At 58.2% G+C, this 18,933-nt stretch overlaps 1 protein-coding gene across 2 annotated transcripts in view; it reads left to right on the forward strand.

The window, feature by feature from the left end:
- COL11A2 (collagen type XI alpha 2 chain) overlaps window positions 1–15,721 on the forward strand; it is a 30,056-nt gene extending 14,335 nt beyond the window's left edge. For both annotated transcript variants that reach the window (XM_017522706.2, XM_037736284.1), the window contains 48 exons: window positions 98–151; window positions 229–273; window positions 396–449; window positions 895–939; window positions 1,109–1,162; window positions 1,347–1,391; window positions 1,527–1,580; window positions 1,783–1,827; window positions 2,062–2,115; window positions 2,232–2,276; window positions 2,467–2,520; window positions 2,852–2,959; window positions 3,943–3,996; window positions 4,291–4,344; window positions 4,455–4,499; window positions 4,584–4,637; window positions 4,769–4,813; window positions 4,955–5,008; window positions 5,109–5,162; window positions 5,396–5,449; window positions 5,870–5,977; window positions 6,128–6,217; window positions 6,405–6,458; window positions 6,693–6,800; window positions 6,938–7,045; window positions 7,186–7,239; window positions 7,343–7,396; window positions 7,591–7,698; window positions 7,898–7,951; window positions 8,129–8,182; window positions 8,408–8,461; window positions 8,622–8,675; window positions 9,013–9,120; window positions 9,420–9,473; window positions 9,827–9,880; window positions 10,004–10,057; window positions 10,608–10,661; window positions 10,924–11,031; window positions 11,135–11,188; window positions 11,323–11,376; window positions 11,612–11,719; window positions 11,884–11,937; window positions 12,243–12,278; window positions 12,464–12,517; window positions 12,632–12,899; window positions 13,469–13,581; window positions 13,924–14,130; window positions 14,598–15,721. In XM_017522706.2, coding sequence (XP_017378195.1) covers window positions 98–151; window positions 229–273; window positions 396–449; window positions 895–939; window positions 1,109–1,162; window positions 1,347–1,391; window positions 1,527–1,580; window positions 1,783–1,827; window positions 2,062–2,115; window positions 2,232–2,276; window positions 2,467–2,520; window positions 2,852–2,959; window positions 3,943–3,996; window positions 4,291–4,344; window positions 4,455–4,499; window positions 4,584–4,637; window positions 4,769–4,813; window positions 4,955–5,008; window positions 5,109–5,162; window positions 5,396–5,449; window positions 5,870–5,977; window positions 6,128–6,217; window positions 6,405–6,458; window positions 6,693–6,800; window positions 6,938–7,045; window positions 7,186–7,239; window positions 7,343–7,396; window positions 7,591–7,698; window positions 7,898–7,951; window positions 8,129–8,182; window positions 8,408–8,461; window positions 8,622–8,675; window positions 9,013–9,120; window positions 9,420–9,473; window positions 9,827–9,880; window positions 10,004–10,057; window positions 10,608–10,661; window positions 10,924–11,031; window positions 11,135–11,188; window positions 11,323–11,376; window positions 11,612–11,719; window positions 11,884–11,937; window positions 12,243–12,278; window positions 12,464–12,517; window positions 12,632–12,899; window positions 13,469–13,581; window positions 13,924–14,130; window positions 14,598–14,738 — 3,492 coding nt within the window. In that variant the 3' untranslated portion in view covers window positions 14,739–15,721. The remainder of the gene's footprint in view (window positions 1–97; window positions 152–228; window positions 274–395; window positions 450–894; window positions 940–1,108; window positions 1,163–1,346; window positions 1,392–1,526; window positions 1,581–1,782; window positions 1,828–2,061; window positions 2,116–2,231; window positions 2,277–2,466; window positions 2,521–2,851; window positions 2,960–3,942; window positions 3,997–4,290; window positions 4,345–4,454; window positions 4,500–4,583; window positions 4,638–4,768; window positions 4,814–4,954; window positions 5,009–5,108; window positions 5,163–5,395; window positions 5,450–5,869; window positions 5,978–6,127; window positions 6,218–6,404; window positions 6,459–6,692; window positions 6,801–6,937; window positions 7,046–7,185; window positions 7,240–7,342; window positions 7,397–7,590; window positions 7,699–7,897; window positions 7,952–8,128; window positions 8,183–8,407; window positions 8,462–8,621; window positions 8,676–9,012; window positions 9,121–9,419; window positions 9,474–9,826; window positions 9,881–10,003; window positions 10,058–10,607; window positions 10,662–10,923; window positions 11,032–11,134; window positions 11,189–11,322; window positions 11,377–11,611; window positions 11,720–11,883; window positions 11,938–12,242; window positions 12,279–12,463; window positions 12,518–12,631; window positions 12,900–13,468; window positions 13,582–13,923; window positions 14,131–14,597) is intronic.
- Window positions 15,722–18,933: the final 3,212 nt, after the last annotated feature.

An 18,933-nucleotide genomic window follows, 5' to 3' on the forward strand; every position in this document is an offset into this window, starting at 1 on the left:
GCTCAGTGAATGTATTGGGTTGGCTAAGTGCAGAGGGTTGGTGTCTGCCTGTGTTGGGGACTCTGAGGCTCCTCTTATGAGCTCCCCCATTTTGCAGGGTGATACTGGTACCCAGGGCCTTCCTGGTCCCCCTGGTGAGGATGGAGAGAGGGTAAGTGTAGTGGCAAGGAGCTGGGTGCAGGAGAGGTCTGGAAGGCACGGCAGCTTCACCATGTCCTCCTCCTCCAGGGAGACGACGGGGAGACTGGGCCTCGAGGGCTGCCTGGAGAGTCGGTGAGTGTCCAAGGGCTGGTGCTGGGAGAGGGGGTTCTGGGGAAGCCAGGAGAGGGACATGGGCACTAAAGGGACACATTTTTATCCATTCATGCCATCTCCTCCCCTCACCCTGAATGCAGGGACCTCGAGGTCTCCTTGGCCCCAAAGGCCCACCTGGTATTCCTGGACCCCCTGTAAGTGACTCCCTGATTTCTGACCCTGAGGTGACCCCTGGACCTCTCCAGCTCTCCACCTTTCTAGCTGCCTTCCTGCTCCTTCTCCTCTCTTGTCACACTTTCCATGCCCCTTGTGCTCCCCCTGCTCTGGCCCCACCCTGCCCTGCCTCAGCCTTCGCTCCCTTTCCCCCGCCCCTTGCTGCCCGTGCACTGGGAGGGCCATGTGGTGCGGTGCCCCTAGGGCTCTGAGCCTAGGAATAAATCCTCAAGAAAAACAAAACTAAAGCCCACAAGCCCACAGATCTGCAGCCCCACCCCTGCGGGCCTGGGCCAGCTGTGTTTGCTTGGGTTCGGGATGGATTGGAGGTCTGACCGTCCCGCCCTCGGGTATGGCTGGGCCTCTCAAAACCACAGGTCCCTCTGGGCCTGCCTTCAGGCTGCTCACACCCATCTTGTGTTTCAGGGCATCCGAGGCATGGATGGTCCCCAGGGCCCCAAAGGGAGCTTGGTGAGTGATGGGTGGGAGGTCCCTGCCAGCATCCCGTTTGTCACCATTTTAACTTCTGCCTGCTTCCTGCCCTTGCCTTCTTGGCTGTCGCTGCTGGGACTCAGCTCCCTGTTCTAAATTTGTTCTGTCACCATCTCCTTCTGACCCGTGCCTGGTCACCTGTTTCTAGGGACCCCAGGGAGAGCCAGGACCTCCTGGACAACAGGGCACTCCTGGGACCCAGGTGAGCGGTGCCCCTATTCCCTTTCCCAATTTTAGTGACTTCCCTTGGCCTTCCATAATGGGTCAGACTGTAGAAAGAGACAGGAAATTAAGGGTCTCAGGCCCTTGTTGCTCATGATCTGAATGGGGAGGTGGCTTGAAGAGACTGTGGGAGGCCCCTGTGACTTATCTTTCCCTGTATGCAGGGTCTCCCCGGGCCTCAAGGTGCCATCGGCCCTCATGGTGAGAAGGTAAGTGACCAAGTGATTTGGAGGACAGGGGATTTGGAGTGGGGATGTAGGGAGAACCCAAAATGTCTGCTGGGATTTTATCTGTGTCCAGACATGACCCCTCTAGTGACCCTGAACCTCCTTGTCTTCCTGCAGGGTCCTCAAGGGAAGCCAGGGCTCCCTGGCATGCCTGGCTCAGATGGACCCCCGGTGAGTGGGCCCCCACTTCTGAATCCAGTTCCCCTTGGCCTCCCACTCCAGTGACCCTTGCACAGAAAGGTCACTGGTGGTGCTTGCCCGTGGACAGTTGGCTTCACTAGGTCACAGGAAATTTGGGTTGGGAGAAGTGTAGGGAGGGGTGCAGAGAGGGTGACAGGGGCCACAGGTCACATTTTCTATTCCTTACTTCCAGGGTCACCCAGGGAAAGAAGGTCCCCCTGGAACCAAAGGAAACCAGGTGAGATCTTCCATGTCTTTATCCCCTGAGGGAACTTCCACCCAGACTCTAGACCTTCAAAGTCCTTGAGATTTCCTTGTCTCATCATTCATGTGGCTCTGCCACATTCTCAATTCCTGTGCCCTGTAACCCTACCCAGACAGCAATGTTGCTACTTCCGTTTCTCCCACCCCTGGAGGCCCCCACAGTGATGCCCTGAGGCCCCTTTATAAATGCCTCTCTTTCTTCTTCCAGGGTCCCTCTGGACCTCAGGGTCCTCTAGGATACCCAGGACCTCGAGGGGTCAAGGTAACTGACAAAGCGCTGTGGTCAGGGGAGCCATCTGGAATCTTAGGAGCTCAGTCCTTTCAACCCATCTCCATCCCCTGATCACTCTCCTACCTCTATCCTCTCTCTAATTCTAGGGCGTAGATGGAATTCGGGGTCTGAAGGGTCATAAGGGTGAGAAGGTGAGCACCATGTCCCCAGCTTCCCAGCACCTCAGTCCCGCCATCTCCTCTCTTCATTGCCTTCCCTCCAGCCTGCCCTGCGCTGCCTTCCAGCTCCTAAGCCCATGCTTCCATCTATGTTCTCGGAATCCCCATTAGAGCCCCCAGCCCTCTGTCATCTGTGGTGTCCTCTCACCTCCATCTTTCTCAGGGCGAGGATGGCTTTCCCGGGTTCAAAGGTGACATAGGCGTGAAAGGTGACAGGGTGAGTAGAGAACCCACACTGGCCCCAATTCCATGTCCTACTGAGCCTCCACTCTGGAGACCCCAAGCACCAGTATATTCTCCCGAGTCTCTGGACTCCCCAGTTCCAGTGCTGTGTTCCCTTGGGAGCCTGACCCCTACAGGATGATAACCCCATGGTCTATGTCATGCCTGCTCTCCAATCACAGTATCCCCACCCTGTGGGCTCCCTGTCCTGCAGTGGCTCCTGGGATCCCGCCAGCCCTCCTCAGCCTCCCTGATGCCCATTTCTCCTCTGGGCCCAGACCCCACCTCCAGTCCCCGACATTCACCTGTCCTTCCTGCTCACACAGGGCGAGGTTGGAGTCCCTGGTTCCAGGGGAGAGGATGGTCCCGAGGGGCCAAAGGGACGCACTGGACCGACTGGAGACCCTGGGCCCCCGGGGCTCATGGGCGAGAAGGTAATGGGATGAGGGATCTGTGCCCTGGTCCTCTGGAGTATGGGCATTGGGAACAGGAGGGGCATGGAGGGTACCCACAGCTGAAGTCAGCCAGTCAGTTGAAGATGGCCATGAATTAGTTATACTTCTCCCTGTGTAAACAGCACCTCCTGGCTGCTGATGGGCAGAGGGGATATATAAGAAATCAGGGAAAGTTTCCTGTCATGAAGTGTTGGATGGAGACGAGGCATAGAGAGTAGCTGTTGCTTCCAGGCAGAGTGAACATGCGTTCAGACTCCAAGCAGCAGGAGTTCTGAGATGAGAGAGTCTAATAGCAGTGAGGTCTGTGGTCTCCAGAGCTGACTCGCCCCAGCACTTGCCCTGTGCCGGGTGCTGTGCTGATGTGTGCTATCTATCCTGTGAGGTAGGCATGTGACAGTCCTGTTTTGCTGAGGTTTTGCAGAGGCACAGGGATGCTTGTTAATTACATGGCCAGTGAAGGGCAGAGCCAGGGTTGTGCCCTGGCAGTCTGGCTGCAGAATCTGCTCCCAAACCCTGTTCTGCAGCTGCCTGGTTAGGATGAGCCCTGGAGCATCTGGGGAAGGTGGCATGGGCGGGAGTTGGGGGGTGGTGGGAAAAGGGCCTGCTGGGGTACTGGTCTTGGTGGAGCAGGAGTGGGTGCTGGGGTAGATCCCACCTCCCTCATGGGGTAGATGAAGTTGAAGTTGACAGGTGAGCGGCAGCTAGATCACAGTGGGCCTGATACATCTGCAGGCACAGGGGAGGTGGGATCCCAGCACTAGAGTTGGGGAAAATCCACTCACGGGAAGGAGAGACAACGTCAATCAGGCAGTTGTGGGACAGGCAATGAGGGGCTAGAGGCTGGGGTCTGTGGAGTGCATTGCTGGATGGGGGCTGGTCCTTATATGTGAAGGTTGAGGTCTCTAGGGTGGAGCAGCATCTGGGCCTCCTCTCACTCCTGATGGTTCCCTGTCTCTCCACAGGGCAAGCTGGGTGTTCCTGGTCTGCCTGGCTATCCTGGACGTCAGGGACCCAAGGTGACGCCATGCCCCATCCATGCCCCTCCTCCTCTTCCCTTCCCTGATCCCTGATTCCAGGAAGCAAGTACGCAGAGCAGAGGGGGAACCCAGAGAGAATTTAGCTGACCCCCGTTTTACATATGACAAAAGAGGCTCAGAGAGCATCAGGGGTTTGTCCAAGGTTGTTTAGTTCTTGGCAGAGCTCAGGTCTCCCTCGCCACTGCCTTTGTGGCCTCTCCTGACCCCCTTTGCCCCTTCCTGAACCCTACCTTTTATAACTTCTCAATTTCCCCCCTTCTCCATTCTCACCAGGGGTCCCTAGGATTTCCTGGCTTTCCTGGTGCCAGTGGAGAGAAGGGAGCCCGGGTAAGCCGGGGGGCAGGGAAGGGGTGAGGAGGGAAGGGCTGGAGAGGTATAGAGGGGGTCTGTGGGGAGCCTCACTCTGGGTAATGTTCTCTCTGCTTCATTCCCACCAGGGCCTGTCAGGGAAGTCAGGGCCTCGGGGAGAACGGGGCCCCACGGTGAGTGCAGGGGAGAGAAACAGGTGGCTCAAGGTCCAGAGAGGGGCATTTGGGTTTCTCTGACAATTCCCCTCCCCTCTGTAGGGTCCACGGGGCCAGCGAGGACCTCGGGGTGCCACTGGGAAGTCTGGCGCTAAGGTGAGTCATCTCTGTCTCCGAAGGGCTCTATCTGCCCCCTGCCCACTCTGCTCCAGCTCTCCCTCAACACCTGACCTCAGGGACAGCTGGAAGGCAGCTCCTCCCACTTCCTGACTCTCTTTCCCCCACAGGGAACATCCGGTGGTGATGGCCCTCATGGACCCCCTGGAGAGAGGGTGAGTGGCTTGAGAGTCCCCTTCCCCTGAGCTCCCCAGGGAGCCTGGATGAGCCAGCTCCCTCCTCACCCCAGAGAGGAAGCTGAGTTCCCTTGCTCAGCCCCTGCCCCCTTTTCCTGACTCCCCCACCTCTGTCCCTAGGGCCTTCCTGGACCTCAGGGTCCCAACGGATTTCCTGGACCCAAAGGACCCCCGGTGAGTTGACCCCTAATTCTGACCCTTCTTGCTTTTCTGAGTCCTTCTTCCCTGCCCCCTTTCCAGCCGAGAGTTCATTTGACACCTGAACCCCTTCCAGGGCCCCCCTGGGAAGGATGGGCTGCCGGGACACCCAGGCCAGAGAGGAGAAGTGGTGAGTGATGCTCCTGGCTACCCATTCTCGGGGGGCCCCCTCAGACCCTCTAACCCCTGAGCTGTCTGCAAAGCCCACAGGGACGTTCTCCTGGGAGGGTGGAGCCTGCCGTGGTGCTGCTCAGACCCAGGGCCCAGGGCTCCGTGCGATCCTGCCTGGGATGCCTCCTCCTGGGAATCTGCCCGCAGCACCCACATCTGCTTTTACTGCATTCTCCTCTCTTTCTTGCCTAGGGCTTCCAAGGGAAGACCGGCCCCCCTGGTCCTCCAGGAGTGGTGGGACCTCAGGTAGGTTTGTCCCTAGGAGAGAATGAATCCCAGACCCTAGCATTAGTCTGTCTGCTCCTCTTCTCTTGGTTACACACTCCTGTTCCAGGTCCACCTAACCCAGACCCCTGGGGCTCGGGTCAATGGTGGGGGCTGGGATTTCAGGCAGGGGTCCTGAACTTCAGTTTTTTTGGGGTGCGTTCCCATCATCTTGTCACCCAGAAGAGGCAGTTCCCCAACAGAGACATAGGTGGTGCAGCTACTACACATGGGGCAGAGAAAACCCAGCAGTGGCCCAGGACTACCTGGGAATTTCCCAGGAGTTTTGGGCCAGGGATAAAGGGGTTTTGGAGGAGTGTTTTAGGGTGGGCATGGTGGACTCTTTTGGCAGACAGTGGGATGAAGGGCCTGAGAGCGGGGACTCTCTCTGACTTTGTCTAGGGAGCAGCAGGAGAAACTGGCCCCATGGGGGAGAGAGGTCACCCAGGCCCCCCAGGGCCCCCTGGAGAGCAGGGACTACCTGGAACAGCTGGAAAAGAAGGAACAAAGGTCAGTGAGGGGCCAGGCAGAAGAGAACTTGGGGAATTGGGGATTGGGGTGCTGAAAGGAACAGGTAATTGGTAATTTGAGGGGGGCTGGAGATCTCTCTGTTTAATTTGGCAGCATGGCTGGGGCTCATCACCTCTCCTTTCCTTTTAGGGTGACCCTGGTCCCCCTGGGGCCCCAGGGAAGGATGGTCCTGCTGGTCTGAGGGGATTCCCAGGAGAGAGAGGCCTCCCAGGCACTGCTGTGAGTGTGACTCCCAGATCCCTGCCGTCTGTCACAAGCCCCAAGCATCCTGAGCTCCCTCCCTGACCCTGTCCCTGACCCCTCCATGTCACTCCCCATTTCCATCTTTCTGAGCCTGTCTTCCCTCCCCAGCCCTTACCCTGCTCTTTCTCTGAAGTCTCATCATCCCTAAATGTCTGGTTCATAGGGTGGACCTGGTTTGAAGGGGAATGAAGGTCCGGCTGGCCCCCCTGGCCCTGCAGTGAGTCTGGGGTTCCAGAGGGTGGTAGAAAGGGCCTGGGAAAGGGGGTGGGTGAGGAAGGGGGTGGGAGTGGCATCCTGATACCAGCAGGGGCTGTGGGGCTGGGCAGAGGCTGTCCAGGGGCAGCCAGAATGCATCTGATTTTGAGATCTTCTGGGAATTGTGGTCTGAGGTTCTCTGGTATGGGTGGACTGGGGTCTCCTTCCTGGGGGTCTGACTCATCTGCTCTCTCAGGGCTCCCCTGGGGAACGAGGTGCAGCAGGATCAGGGGGACCTATTGGTCCGCCAGGGCGCCCAGGGCCGCAGGGTCCCCCTGGAGCAGCAGGGGAGAAAGGCGTCCCGGTGAGTGTGGGGGTCCTGGGGAAGGGTACTGGGGAGGGGCCTGTGAGCCTAGGTTGATGGGCTATGACAAATTTCCCATGGGGTGTTTGAGGATGAGGGTCACTTGCAGGCCATGACTCCTTCCTCTTATCTCACAGGGTGAGAAGGGGCCCATTGGCCCAACTGGCCGAGATGGGGTGCAGGGTCCTGTGGGGCTTCCTGGTCCTGCTGGGCCTCCAGGTGTGGCTGGAGAGGATGGTGACAAGGTGAGGGACCCACAGACACCGACCTATCTTCTCTCCAGATGAGCTGGCTGACCTGGCCATGACCCCTGACCTCTGTCATATCATCCTTTCCACTCTACCCATTACCTTTTTCTAATATCTTGTCTGCCTTCTCCTCCCAGGGTGAGGTGGGGGACCCTGGACAGAAGGGCACCAAAGGGAACAAGGGCGAACATGTAAGTGTCCATGACTTTGACATCTAACCTCTTGGCCTTTAACCTCATTCCCACCTGATCTCTCTCCCTGTTTTGGTGTCTCTGACTCTCTTCTCTCACCCAGGGCCCTCCTGGACCACCTGGACCCATTGGTCCTGTGGGGCAGCCTGGAGCAGCGGTGAGTGACCCCTCCACCCCTATCGAAGGCCCAGCAGCTTCTGGTCCTCCCTCAGCTCCCCTCTGCCCTTGGGGCTGGGAGCGGGAGAAGGGGCTCTGGCCCTGGCACCCAGCTCTGTGTGGTATTTGTGGATAGAGAACACCTGACCCATGACATCCCTGTGTCCTTGTCCCTGCTTTCCCTCCACCCTACAGGGAGCAGATGGGGAGCCCGGAGCTCGGGGACCCCAGGGACACTTTGGAGCCAAAGGCGATGAAGGCACAAGAGGATTCAATGGGCCCCCAGGACCCATAGGCCTACAGGTGAGTTGGGCGATAGGAACAGGGGCTGAGAGGTGGGGTCAGGATGGGGTGATGTTTGCCCCAGACTCTGCCAGCAGCCTGCTGATGAGGACTGGAGGGCCTGTGGGATCTGAGGGGAGGGGACTGTGGGGCCTGTCTGTCTAGGGCTGTACTCTGGGTGGGGTGGTCACCTGGGCCCATGTTTTCTGTACCTGCACAGGGTTTGCCAGGCCCCTCTGGGGAGAAGGGAGAAACAGGAGATGTGGGTCCTATGGTGAGTGTGACCCTACTGACCCTGGCCCCCATACTAGTTACCTCCCTGCCTGGCCAGCCCCCGCCCCACATCCCACTGCTGACTCCCTGGCCTGGCTGCTTCTCATCCTCCCTCCCCCATTCATGCTCATCCATCTCACTTCCCTTCCCCATCTCTGGTGTATCTGTTTCCCCCTAGGGACCACCTGGCCCCCCAGGACCTCGAGGCCCAGCTGGACCGAATGGTGCTGATGTGAGTCATCTCAGCCCCTGTCCCTTCAGATCAATGTGTCTGGTCCTCTGCCTCCCTTTCCCAGACCATAAACTCTGGTCTCATCTCAGGGGCTAAGAGAAGCCTTTGCCCCCCGGGAGGCCTCCACTGCCTCATTGCTGTGACCGTGGGCTGCTCATCTGGGGCTTTCCCCTGAAATGGCACCTCCTTCCTAAGCAATGACACCTATTTCTGTTCCTCTTCCAGGGCCCACAAGGTCCCCCAGGAGGTGTTGGGAACTTGGGTCCTCCTGGAGAGAAGGTAACTGGGAAGGGGGAATGGACCAGTCATGGAAGTCAGTGATGAGAGTTGGATTTCTGCCAATTTTGGCTGGGGAGATAAAACAGAATGAGATGTGGGGAATATCAGAATTTTTTGGCCAGGGAATGAGAGGAGGTTTTTGACTCTAATCTCCTTGCAGGGGGAACCAGGAGAATCAGGATCTCCAGGGGTCCAGGGCGAGCCAGGTGTCAAGGTGAGTGACAGCTCCAAGGCCCTACGCCCCAATCCCCTTCACCCCCCCAACCCTACCTCCACTTTTCCTGTGACCTCCTTGAGCTGGAACTCTTCTGCAGCAAGTGTCTGCTCTCTGCCATCCTGTGTGAGGCCTGATCCCTGGTCTGAGTGAACCCTCCTTCCCCTTCCTTGAAGGGAAGGGCACCAGGGGACTTCCTATATAGGCTTGAGTTTCTGTGTGTGTCTCATTGTCATTGAAGGGAGTAGGGGATGGCTGAAGGTGTCTTGGAAGCAGAGGCTGCATTCCTGATCTTCAAGGCCCCTGGGACCATCTGTGCCTTCTGCTTGTTTTTCAGGGTCCACGAGGGGAGCGTGGGGAGAAAGGAGAGTCGGGACAGCCTGGAGAGCCAGGACCACCAGGGCCTAAAGGCCCCACAGGCGATGATGGCCCCAAAGGGAACCCTGTGAGTTTGGGGTGGTGGGGCTCAGTCCTCTGAGGCCCTGCAAATGATGGACCTGGGAATATGGGTGTGTGTGAGGGAGGATCTTGGAGTATGGGGAGCCTGGGAGAGGAGGGATGCTCTGGGAATGGGGTGTCCTGGGAGGAATGCATGGGTCTGGGATCCAGAGAGAAAGTGAGAGACGCCCTGTAGTGTGCGAGGTGGAAGAGGGCTGCAGGAAACCTCGGCCTGTGCCCGTGGGAGTCTCTGCTGGCTGGGCTCAGGGAGCTGTGACCCTGATTCTTGTTCTCCCTCTGAATCAGGGTCCCGTTGGTTTTCCTGGTGACCCTGGCCCTCCTGGAGAAAGTGGTCCTCGGGTGAGTCTTACTCAAGAGAAGGGGCAAAAAGGGTGGGGCGTCTATGGGGGGGGCCTCTGTATGGCCACTGGGCTTGAGTGTTAGGAAGCTGGAGGTATGGCAGGGCGGGCAAGGAGATGGGGGGATTTTTTTTTTTTTCTGAGGCGGAGTCTCGCACTGTTACCCAGGCTGGAGTGCAGTGGCATGATCTGGCTTGCTACAACCTCTGCCTCCAGGATTCAACTGATTCTCCTGCCTCAGCCTCCCGAGTAGCTGGGATTACAGGCACACACCAGGGATGGGAGGATTGACAGTTTTGGGGGTGATGCCAGCCAGGTTGGGGGCCTACCTTTGACCTTGCTTCACCCCTGCAGGGCCAGGATGGTGCTAAGGGTGATCGAGGCGAGGATGGTGAGCCAGGACAGCCTGTGAGTGACCAGTGACCCCACCACCCCCCTGAGCCCAAGCTTCATCCCTTTCTGTGCCCCACTCCTGAGGAGTCCCTTGGCTGGAGGCTAAACACTCAGCCACCCCGATTCCTCTCTCCCTAGGGATCCCCTGGTCCCACTGGGGAGAATGGACCCCCTGGGCCACTTGGAAAGCGGGTAAGTGAGGTGGACCCCTGAGACCTTGGGAGGCAGTGCCTGGACTGTGTGGATGGAGGCTGGGCAATTGCAGGTGGACCGGGCGGGAAGATGCCTGGTGTCTGCATTGCCCTGGGTGTGGTGTGTGTGTAGGAGCTGGTGGGTTGATGGGTGTGTGTTACCTTGGGCATGTTTGTTCCTGGGTTCTGGTGTGCATGTCCTCTCCAGGGGTAGTGATGGTTATTAACAAGCAGAATGAAAACTGGAGGAGGGTGCTGGCTGGCATTTCTGTGGGCCAGGGGTGATCCTTTTTAGTTGCTGGGGCAGGAGATGGGCCACAAGGTAGGGTGTGGGCAAGTGGCTCTTCACCACAGCTACAGACTACTCAGTATTTTCACAACTGTCACAGCTGGATCTGTTCTGCATGTCTGTGAATCAGCCCTCTGCATGTGTGCCTGTGTATGCACATGTGTGCGTGCATGTGTATGTGTGTGTCTAGGAGAGGAAGGTGGAAGAGTTGAGCCTGGCTGCCCACGGCCTCACGTGCTCTTCCTTTCCACTCCATCCGCAGGGTCCTGCTGGCTCGCCTGGTCCCGAGGGGCGACAAGGAGGGAAGGGAGCCAAGGTGAGAGAGAGGCTGCCCTGGTGCTGGAGCACCCCCTCCATCTCCCGCCCCTCAGATGCCTCTGTCTCCTGATGCCTACCCCATGTCCACCTCTCCCATGTTGAGCCCTTTTGGGGACAGGTGTCCCTTATACTTATTCCTGCCCTAGGGCTCCTAGAGTTTGGCCCTTCCTCCCCACCTCACCCCTTCCACTTTGGACCCTCTGCCCTCCGCCTGTACCCCACTCTTCTGCCCTTCAAGACACATTCCTTTTGTGTTTCAGGGGGATCCTGGTGCTGTAGGTGCCCCAGGGAAGACAGGCCCGGTGGGTCCTGCAGGCCCAGCAGGGAAACCTGGCCCTGATGGTCTGAGGGGGCTCCCAGGCTCAGTGGTGAGTCACAGCAGGGAAGGGCTGGCCTGGGAGTGAGGGGCCATGGGAGAGGTGCAGTGTGGGGATGCTCCTCCTGACCCCTGTGGTCCCCTCAAATCTTTAGGGTCAGCAAGGCCGACCTGGAGCTACAGGCCAGGCTGGGCCCCCAGGTCCTGTGGTGAGTGACCGGGATTTGGGCTGGGTAGGGGGTGAGGGCGGTGCCCTGGGCAGAGCTGAAGCCCTGATGGAAGTAGAGGCTGTTGGGGAGAACTTAGTCCCACCTCGAAAGAGTGACTTCCCATCTCTCCACAGGGACCCCCAGGGCTGCCTGGTCTCCGGGGTGATGTTGGAGCCAAGGGAGAGAAGGTGAGTGACAGACAGACACGCTGCCAGGTGTCTCTCCCATCACCGTCACCCTTGAAACCTGTGGGGCCCGGGTGCCCACTGCTCTGCTTCAGGCCTCCAGCAGCCAGTCCCGGGGGTCCTGCTCAATGGGGGCCACTCACGGGCCCTGTGCCCAGGTCCCTCTCCATGTCCTCTTGGCCCTTCTCCCCACATGACTCCTCTGTGCATTCTCTCAACTGCCTGCTCCCTTCTGTAGGGCCACCCAGGTCTCATTGGACTGATTGGGCCCCCGGGTGAGCAGGGAGAGAAGGGAGATCGGGGACTTCCTGGCCCTCAAGGCTCCCCTGGACAGAAGGGCGAGACAGTGAGTAGAAGGCATGGTCCCTGAAGGTGTGGGGGTTGAGAGTGGGGTTCATGTTGGGGTGGGGAGGGTGGAGTTGGAGTTGGGACTTGGCTGTGGGTGAGGGAGACGATGCTCAGGAGGGCATGGGAGGAGGACCCAGTTGAACCAGCCCCTCCCCTTCCTAGGGTATCCCAGGGGCATCCGGTCCCATTGGTCCTGGAGGGCCCCCCGGCCTCCCTGTGAGTACTGCCTTGTTCCTCCACTGAGTCCCCTCAACCCCACTGCTGCCGGCCCATGGCCTCCCAATGACTTCCACAGAACCACCAGCCTAACAAGCATATTTCTCAGGGTCCCCCATTTGTCCTGTCATCCCCAGTACCTCCTCCCCATACTTCCAGGGCTCTGAATGTCCTGGTACTCCAGCAGGCCTGCCCCTCCTGTAGTAACCTGAGGCTCCTGTGGACTTGGGACCTTGCCTCCCCACTCCTCTGAGTCCTGTTCTTCCCCTGCAGCGACCGTCTCTTTCTTGTTTCTCATTTCACAGGGACCTGCTGGCCCCAAAGGAGCTAAAGGAGCCACAGTGAGTGACCCGTCAGCTCTGACCTTTGCCCCATGCCCTCTGGACTTGATGCTGTCTCTCCAGGGCAAACAGACTCCCTCCAAGGAGCCCCTTATTCCCAGCCAGGAGGCTGATTTGATCCTTCTGTGACCTAGATCTGTGCTTGACCTCTTGACCCCTCCATGACCTCATTTATTCCCTGTCAGGGCCCAGCTGGACCTAAGGGAGAGAAAGGTGTGCAGGGCCCTCCAGGACACCCGGTGAGTGAGGAGTCACGGCTGCTCCCAAGGCCGTCCCCCTCTGCTTCGTTGCTGCCCTGCTTCACTCTCACACCAACCTCATCTCTTGCCTTCTCCATCTGTCCCTGCACCCAGGGTCCCCCAGGCGAGGTGATCCAGCCACTGCCCATCCAGATGCCCAAGAAGACTCGGCGCTCAGTGGATGGAAGCCGCCTGATGCAGGAAGATGAGGCCATGCAGACTGGGGGAGCCCCCGGCAGTCCTGGGGGGCTGGAGGAGATCTTTGGCTCACTTGACTCCTTGCGGGAGGAGATCGAGCAGATGAGGCGGCCGACGGGGACCCAGGACAGCCCTGCTCGCACCTGCCAGGACCTGAAGCTGTGCCACCCGGAGCTGCCCGACGGTCAGTGCCGGCCTCAGGGTGCACAAACATCTCCCCAATAGCCTGGGCACTGAACAAGCAGAATGGATGCTGGGGGAGACTTGGAGAAGGTATTGGATTGAGGGTGAGGGCCGAAGGGCTGGGAACTGCAGCTGTTTACCAACCAGGTCAGAAGTATCCCAGTATTTTAGCAACTGATCTGGGTCAGTGTGTACCAGTTGGTTATCAGCCCAGTGTCTGCAGGAGCAGATACACATACACGTGTGCACACACCTGTACACACCTGTACGCACCTGCACAGATGAATCTATGTGAGCGCCTGCAGCCACATGTTGTCCCAGGATGAGGCTGCCCATACTCGGACCTCCTCCAGTCAGAGGGCCTGGAGTTACTGTTGGGGGCAGAGGTATCACGTGAGGAAGGTGGGCTGCAGCAGTAGGATGGAATATTCTAGGGCTCTGGGAGGGAGGAGGACCGGGAAACTGAGAGCATGGTGGGGAGGGCTGGGAGGGAAGAGGAATGTGGGGACAAAGAGCATCCTGGAGCCTGGGCCTGGGTGGCCCTGACCTCCCCTCTCCCTCACCCAACAGGGGAGTACTGGGTCGACCCCAACCAGGGCTGTGCTCGGGATGCCTTCCGGGTTTTCTGCAACTTCACGGCTGGCGGGGAGACCTGTGTGACACCCAGGGATGACGTCACACAGGTCAGAGCTGCCCTCTGGCTGCCCCTCCCCTGCCCCATGGTGCACCCCCTCAGGGCCTAGTGGTTTCTGGGTTTTGGTGACAGTCCCCTGGCTATTGTCCCCCTGGAGCCTGCCTCCCCTTCTCCACTCCTTAGCTCCTCCTTCCTTTCCTTCTCATCGGTCCTCTGATGCTTACTTTGCCTTTCGTGTACCCTCAGTCTCCTGGCTCCCACTCATTTCTCCCCCAGCCCTTGCCTCCCAGCCATTCCTTGCTCGTGACTCTGGTTCAGCTATCCTGGGGCTATTAGATGCTCCTCAGGCCCGTCTGTCTCCCCCTGACCCCAGCCGTCTCTCTCCTTCCAGTTCTCTTACGTGGACTCAGAGGGCTCCCCAGTGGGTGTGGTCCAGCTCACCTTCCTGCGGCTGCTCAGCGTCTCAGCCCACCAGGACGTCTCCTACCCCTGCTCTGGAGCAGCCCGCGATGGTCCCCTGAGACTCCGTGGGGCCAATGAGGATGAGCTGAGCCCGGAGACCAGCCCCTATGTCAAAGAATTCAGAGATGGCTGCCAGGTGGGAACAGGAAGAGCTGGGTGTGGGGCTGATCTCAGATTCAGGCTGGAGAAAGGAGGCAGAGAGACCCCTTGGGCAGGGCACCAGGGAGAGCAGGGAGGAGTCCGTCCTGCTGGATTGTCAGGGATGCCTGAGGGAGCTCAAAAGCCAGTAAGGAGGGTGGAAAGGATGGAAGCCAGACATCTGTGAGCCACCCGGGTGAGGTTCGCTTGGGTGCACACACCAGCCTTACACAGGGTAATGGAAACGTGTACATAGACTGGCACATGGCTGCCCAGCAGAGGCACATGGTCGGGAGGGGGGAGCAAACACACACTCGTGGGCACACAGACACTCCCAGTCTATACATCCTGAGTCACCCTGATGGGGTCAAGATGCTCAGAGGGAAGGTGAGCCTGGCCTGAGGTTGGGGAATGGTGGGGTGCCTCCACCCGGCTCACCCCTTTCTCTCCCGTCTCTCACTGAAGACACAGCAAGGCCGGACGGTGCTGGAGGTGCGAACACCTGTGCTGGAGCAGCTGCCAGTGCTGGATGCCTCCTTCTCAGACCTCGGAGCCCCGCCGAGGCGGGGAGGGGTGCTGCTGGGGCCTGTCTGCTTCATGGGCTAGGACCTTCTCTGTCTGATCCTGTCCATTGGAACCAGGCCCACCTGGAATCCCACAACATCAGCTCTGTGCCACCTCCCAAGAGGGCTCCTCACCATCTAGAGAGCCTTGGGCCAGGGCGCAGAGAGCCCTCAGTCAGGGGCAGGCCAGGGGAGAGGCGAAGTGTTTGCCCAGATACCCCATGGGAGGAGTGGCATCTAGGGCTCTTGGCCCTCCCACCTGGAGCCTGTGACCCATTAGAGAGCTGAGGTCCTTATTTAAAACTCACCTCCCAATCACCCCAAACAAATGGAAGAGAAGAGAAAGGACATGGTGCATTTTGTATTTAAAAGTAATTATATTAATTATTTAAAGAGTGGGAAAACAAAATAACAAAAAAAGAGAAATGCCAACAAAAATCAGCAGACGTTGGAGACAGGGCTCTGGGGGTGGGCTCCAGCACCCACTTCCTTGCAGTAGGGCTTTCCTCAGTGACTCTGTTTGTGGGGGTTTCAGGTCTGAACCCCACTTCCCTCGCACCTCCCTCCCACCTCAGCTGTTGCACCCACTGTGAAAGTTGGAATAGACTGTCTCCCTGGCCTCAGGGCTCTGACTCTGCCAGGGTAGGGCCCTCTAACCCGCAGGTATTGGCTCCCGGGCTCACGTGCCCACTGTCTCCTCCACTTGGTCTGGATCTGGCGCACTCCTGCTGCTTAAGGACCAGGCTGCTTCCCCCGGGAAGAAATGGAATAGTGTGGGGGTGTGTGCAGGGCTGCATCCAGCAGGTGGCGGAATATTAAAATTCTTCTATATTGGCTGGTAAATTGCCATGGCCCTGAGCAACCGAGTATGTTCATTGCCACCCCTGTCCCTCCCCTGGGTACCCCTCACCTTCCCTGATCCTGCAATTAAAAGGTTAATGTCTGGCATATGGAAGGGACTCCCAGGACCCTGTGCCCAGCGTCCATGCTGACTGATGGTTAAACAATGTGATTGTCTCCTCCCAGATGTCTGTGTCACTGCTTGTGTTATTTCAGTCTCCCCCAATACCCAGCCAGTGCTCCCTCTTCCCAGCTAAATGGCTACCAGAATTGTATGGCTTAATCCAGATAGCTGCAGGTCCTATCCAGCTGGGGTGTCAGGACCCAGAGTTTACAAAGCCTGGGTGACTAGTATAAAATTACAAACGATGCCCCAGGGACACCAGGTAGGGGTTTAGGGTCCCTATGGCCCAGGTTCTGACACCCGTATGAGATTGCATCTGGGTGTGGGTGGGCCTGAGCTCCAGAAGGAGCCTTATATAGCGCAGTCTAATTTCTAAATGGGGAGGCTGAGGCCCACTTCCAAGACATTTACTGCACGTGTACCTCTGGGCACCTTATCCCTCCCCCTCAGGCTTGTGCTGTGCTGTCATGAAGACCAGGGCCGTGGCCAGGCCCTCCACACTCGTGTAGTCACGTGCACACACTTCGAGTCTTTGTGTTGGGTGGAGACGCACAGTCCTTGCCTGTGTCCCCCAATTCCTAACTGTCCCCCCTGCTCCATCTGGCATCTCTCCCCTTGCTATCTCTCCCCCGCTCCCCCCCCCCCCCCCCCCCCCCCCCCCCTCCCCCCCCCCCCCCCCCCCCCGCCGTTCCCTAGCCTCCCTCTCCCGGGCACTGAGAAGCTCTGCTCCCTTGGGGTTACGTGTCCGAGATGGCCTCTCTTCCAAGGCTGGTGGCACAGCAGGGACCTCCTAGCTGGCGCCCGTGGGGCTTCACATTCCCAGGTCGCATTGCCTGGCTCCTGCCCGTCAGGGCGCTGCATTAAAACGTGTTCCAGGGCCTCATCCCAACTGGGACGCCTCCTCCTCGCTGGCGCCAGGCTCACGGGTGCGCGCGTTTGTGTCCCGGTTTCGCATCAGCAGCCCCCGGGCGGGCCTGGCGGGGTTGCCCTTCACCCTGAGCCCGAGCCCGGGTAGGCTGCGCCCCGCCCTCCTCCCCGTACTTCCTCCCAGCGTGTCCCCAACAGCATCGGCTTGGCCGTCCGGGTCCCAACTCATTGTGGATCGCAGAAACCCCCATGTGGGCGTCTGGAGGGCCAGCGTGGCCCGGTCGGGTGCGCGGAAAAACCGCTGAGGGTGGAAGCCGCTCCTCGGCGCGGGCGCCTCTGCCTCTGCCGCCCACTGGTGCCCGCGCCAAGACCGCGCTCCAACCCCACCGGGTGAGCTGAATAATCCCGGTCCCTTAGACGTCTCTGCACGCTACCTCTCCCGTCACTCGCTGAACCCCCACCCACTCCCCCCGACCCAGGAGACTGAATGGTGGAGGAAGCCCCTGATCTCATCTGTCTGGGTTCCGGTGGTGGGTAGGGCTTCTGGGGTCACCCGTGCCCTCCACCTTAATATCCAAGGCCCAGGGACTTCAGACACCCCCTTGCCTCCATCTCGGGGTCAGATGAAGAGAAGATCAGACCTAAACAGGTGCCCCCCCCATCTGCCTTGCCCGCACCCATTCCCAGCCAAGCGAGGCTGGAGCTGAGGTTTCTCTGGCGTGCTCTCTGCAGCTGGAGCCAAACCCACAGAGGTCACCCCCAGAACACCAAGAGGACTTTCCCAAAGGTCACGTTTGGTCAGATGCTCTGAGCTCCGAGGGCTTTTCTTCATGGAAACAATGCTGTACAGTTACTTGAATAACATTTATACACAGCGGCTAAGTCCCCAGGCCAATCCACAACAGCCCATTTAATTACACAGTGCTGCCAACCTATGCCATCTAACAGTTTCATGAGGGATTCGGTGCCAAGTTGCTACTGAGGAGGCCAGGCCCACAGCCTTCTCCTGGCAGCTGACTTCTTCCTCCCCTCCAGAAAGCCAGGGCCAGGCTCTAAGGAAAGGGGGAGGGGTTTAAGGGCAGGGCTGTAGAGGCGGGGTTTTGGGGTGGGGCTGGGTGTGACCAAGGCAGGTGCCCAGCCTTCTTCGGGCCTGTGGGTATTGGCAGTGTCTCCATTGGCTGGTGGGCGAGGGGGGCTTCTGGATGGGGCGGGAGGAGATGAGGAAGAGAAAGGTGGAGACTTTAGGGAACTACTTTGGATTCGATTGGGGCAGAACATAAACTCTTGCTGGAGGGGCCAAGTTCTGAAAAGTATTGACTGCCTGTGGAAGGAGTTGAATTTGAACCCAAAAAGTCAGAGAGAGTCATTGATGGTGTTTGAAAAGGCAAGTGATGTGATGGAATTGTGCTCTGGCTTGGTGGTGGAGGAGAGGAGGGTTTGGGATGGGGCGTGCAGGGCGGTCATATGTAGAGGGAGGGCTGTGGGGTGGGGTCTGACCTGTCACACCCTTGGAGCTGCTTTTCAGCTTTGGGCTGATATTTTTAGCATCTGTGACTTATGGTCGAAAAAAAAAAATAACTTGTGAAATAAAATTAAAATAACTTCCAGACCACTTACATCACTGTACCTGGGAGCACCACACAGCCACGGGCTACACTGAGCTGTTCTTGCCTCCCTTGGCTGTCTTGCATGCTGAGGTTTGTAGTTTATTTTTATTTTATTTTTTTCTTTTTATCCCACCAAACACGTGATTTTTAAGAGGTGTGTAGTTTTGAATGGACCAGGGCAAGTGGGGGTGGAGATGAGATAGGGGAGGGAGTGAGTCCAAAACAAGGCTGTCAGCCTGGGCAACAAAGCAAGAGTCTCTCTCTCTCTCTCTCTCTTTCTCCCTCTCTCTCTCTTTCTCCCTCTCTCTCTCTTTTGAGATAGGGTCTCAGTCTTTCACCCAGGCTGAGTGGAGTGGCAAGAACATGGTTCACCGCAGCCTCGACCTCTCTGGGTTCCAGTGATCCTCCCACCTCAGCCTCCCAAGTAGCTGGGTCTTCAGGCATGTATCACTAATTTTTGTACTTTTTGTAGAGATGGAATTTTGCCTGGTTTCCTAGGCTACTCTCGAACTCCTGGGCTCAAGTGATCTGCCCAACTCAGCCTCCTAAAGTGCTGAGATTACAGGCATGAGCCACTACGCACAGCTCTTTTTCTCTACAAAAAATAATTTAAAAATTAGCTGGGCATGGTGGCGTGTGCTGGTAGTTGCAGCTACTCAGGAGGCTCAGACAGGAGGATCACTTAAGCCCAGGAGTTTGAGGTTACAGTGAGCTGTGCTCCTGTCACTCTACTCGAGCCTGGGTGACAGAGAGAGACCCCATCTCAAACAAACAAAACAAACCAAGGCTCCAGCTGCCTC

The sequence above is a fragment of the Cebus imitator genome, unplaced genomic scaffold (genome assembly GCF_001604975.1).
Source record: "Cebus imitator isolate Cc_AM_T3 unplaced genomic scaffold, Cebus_imitator-1.0 Scaffold24, whole genome shotgun sequence".
Lineage (NCBI taxonomy): Eukaryota > Metazoa > Chordata > Mammalia > Primates > Cebidae > Cebus > Cebus imitator.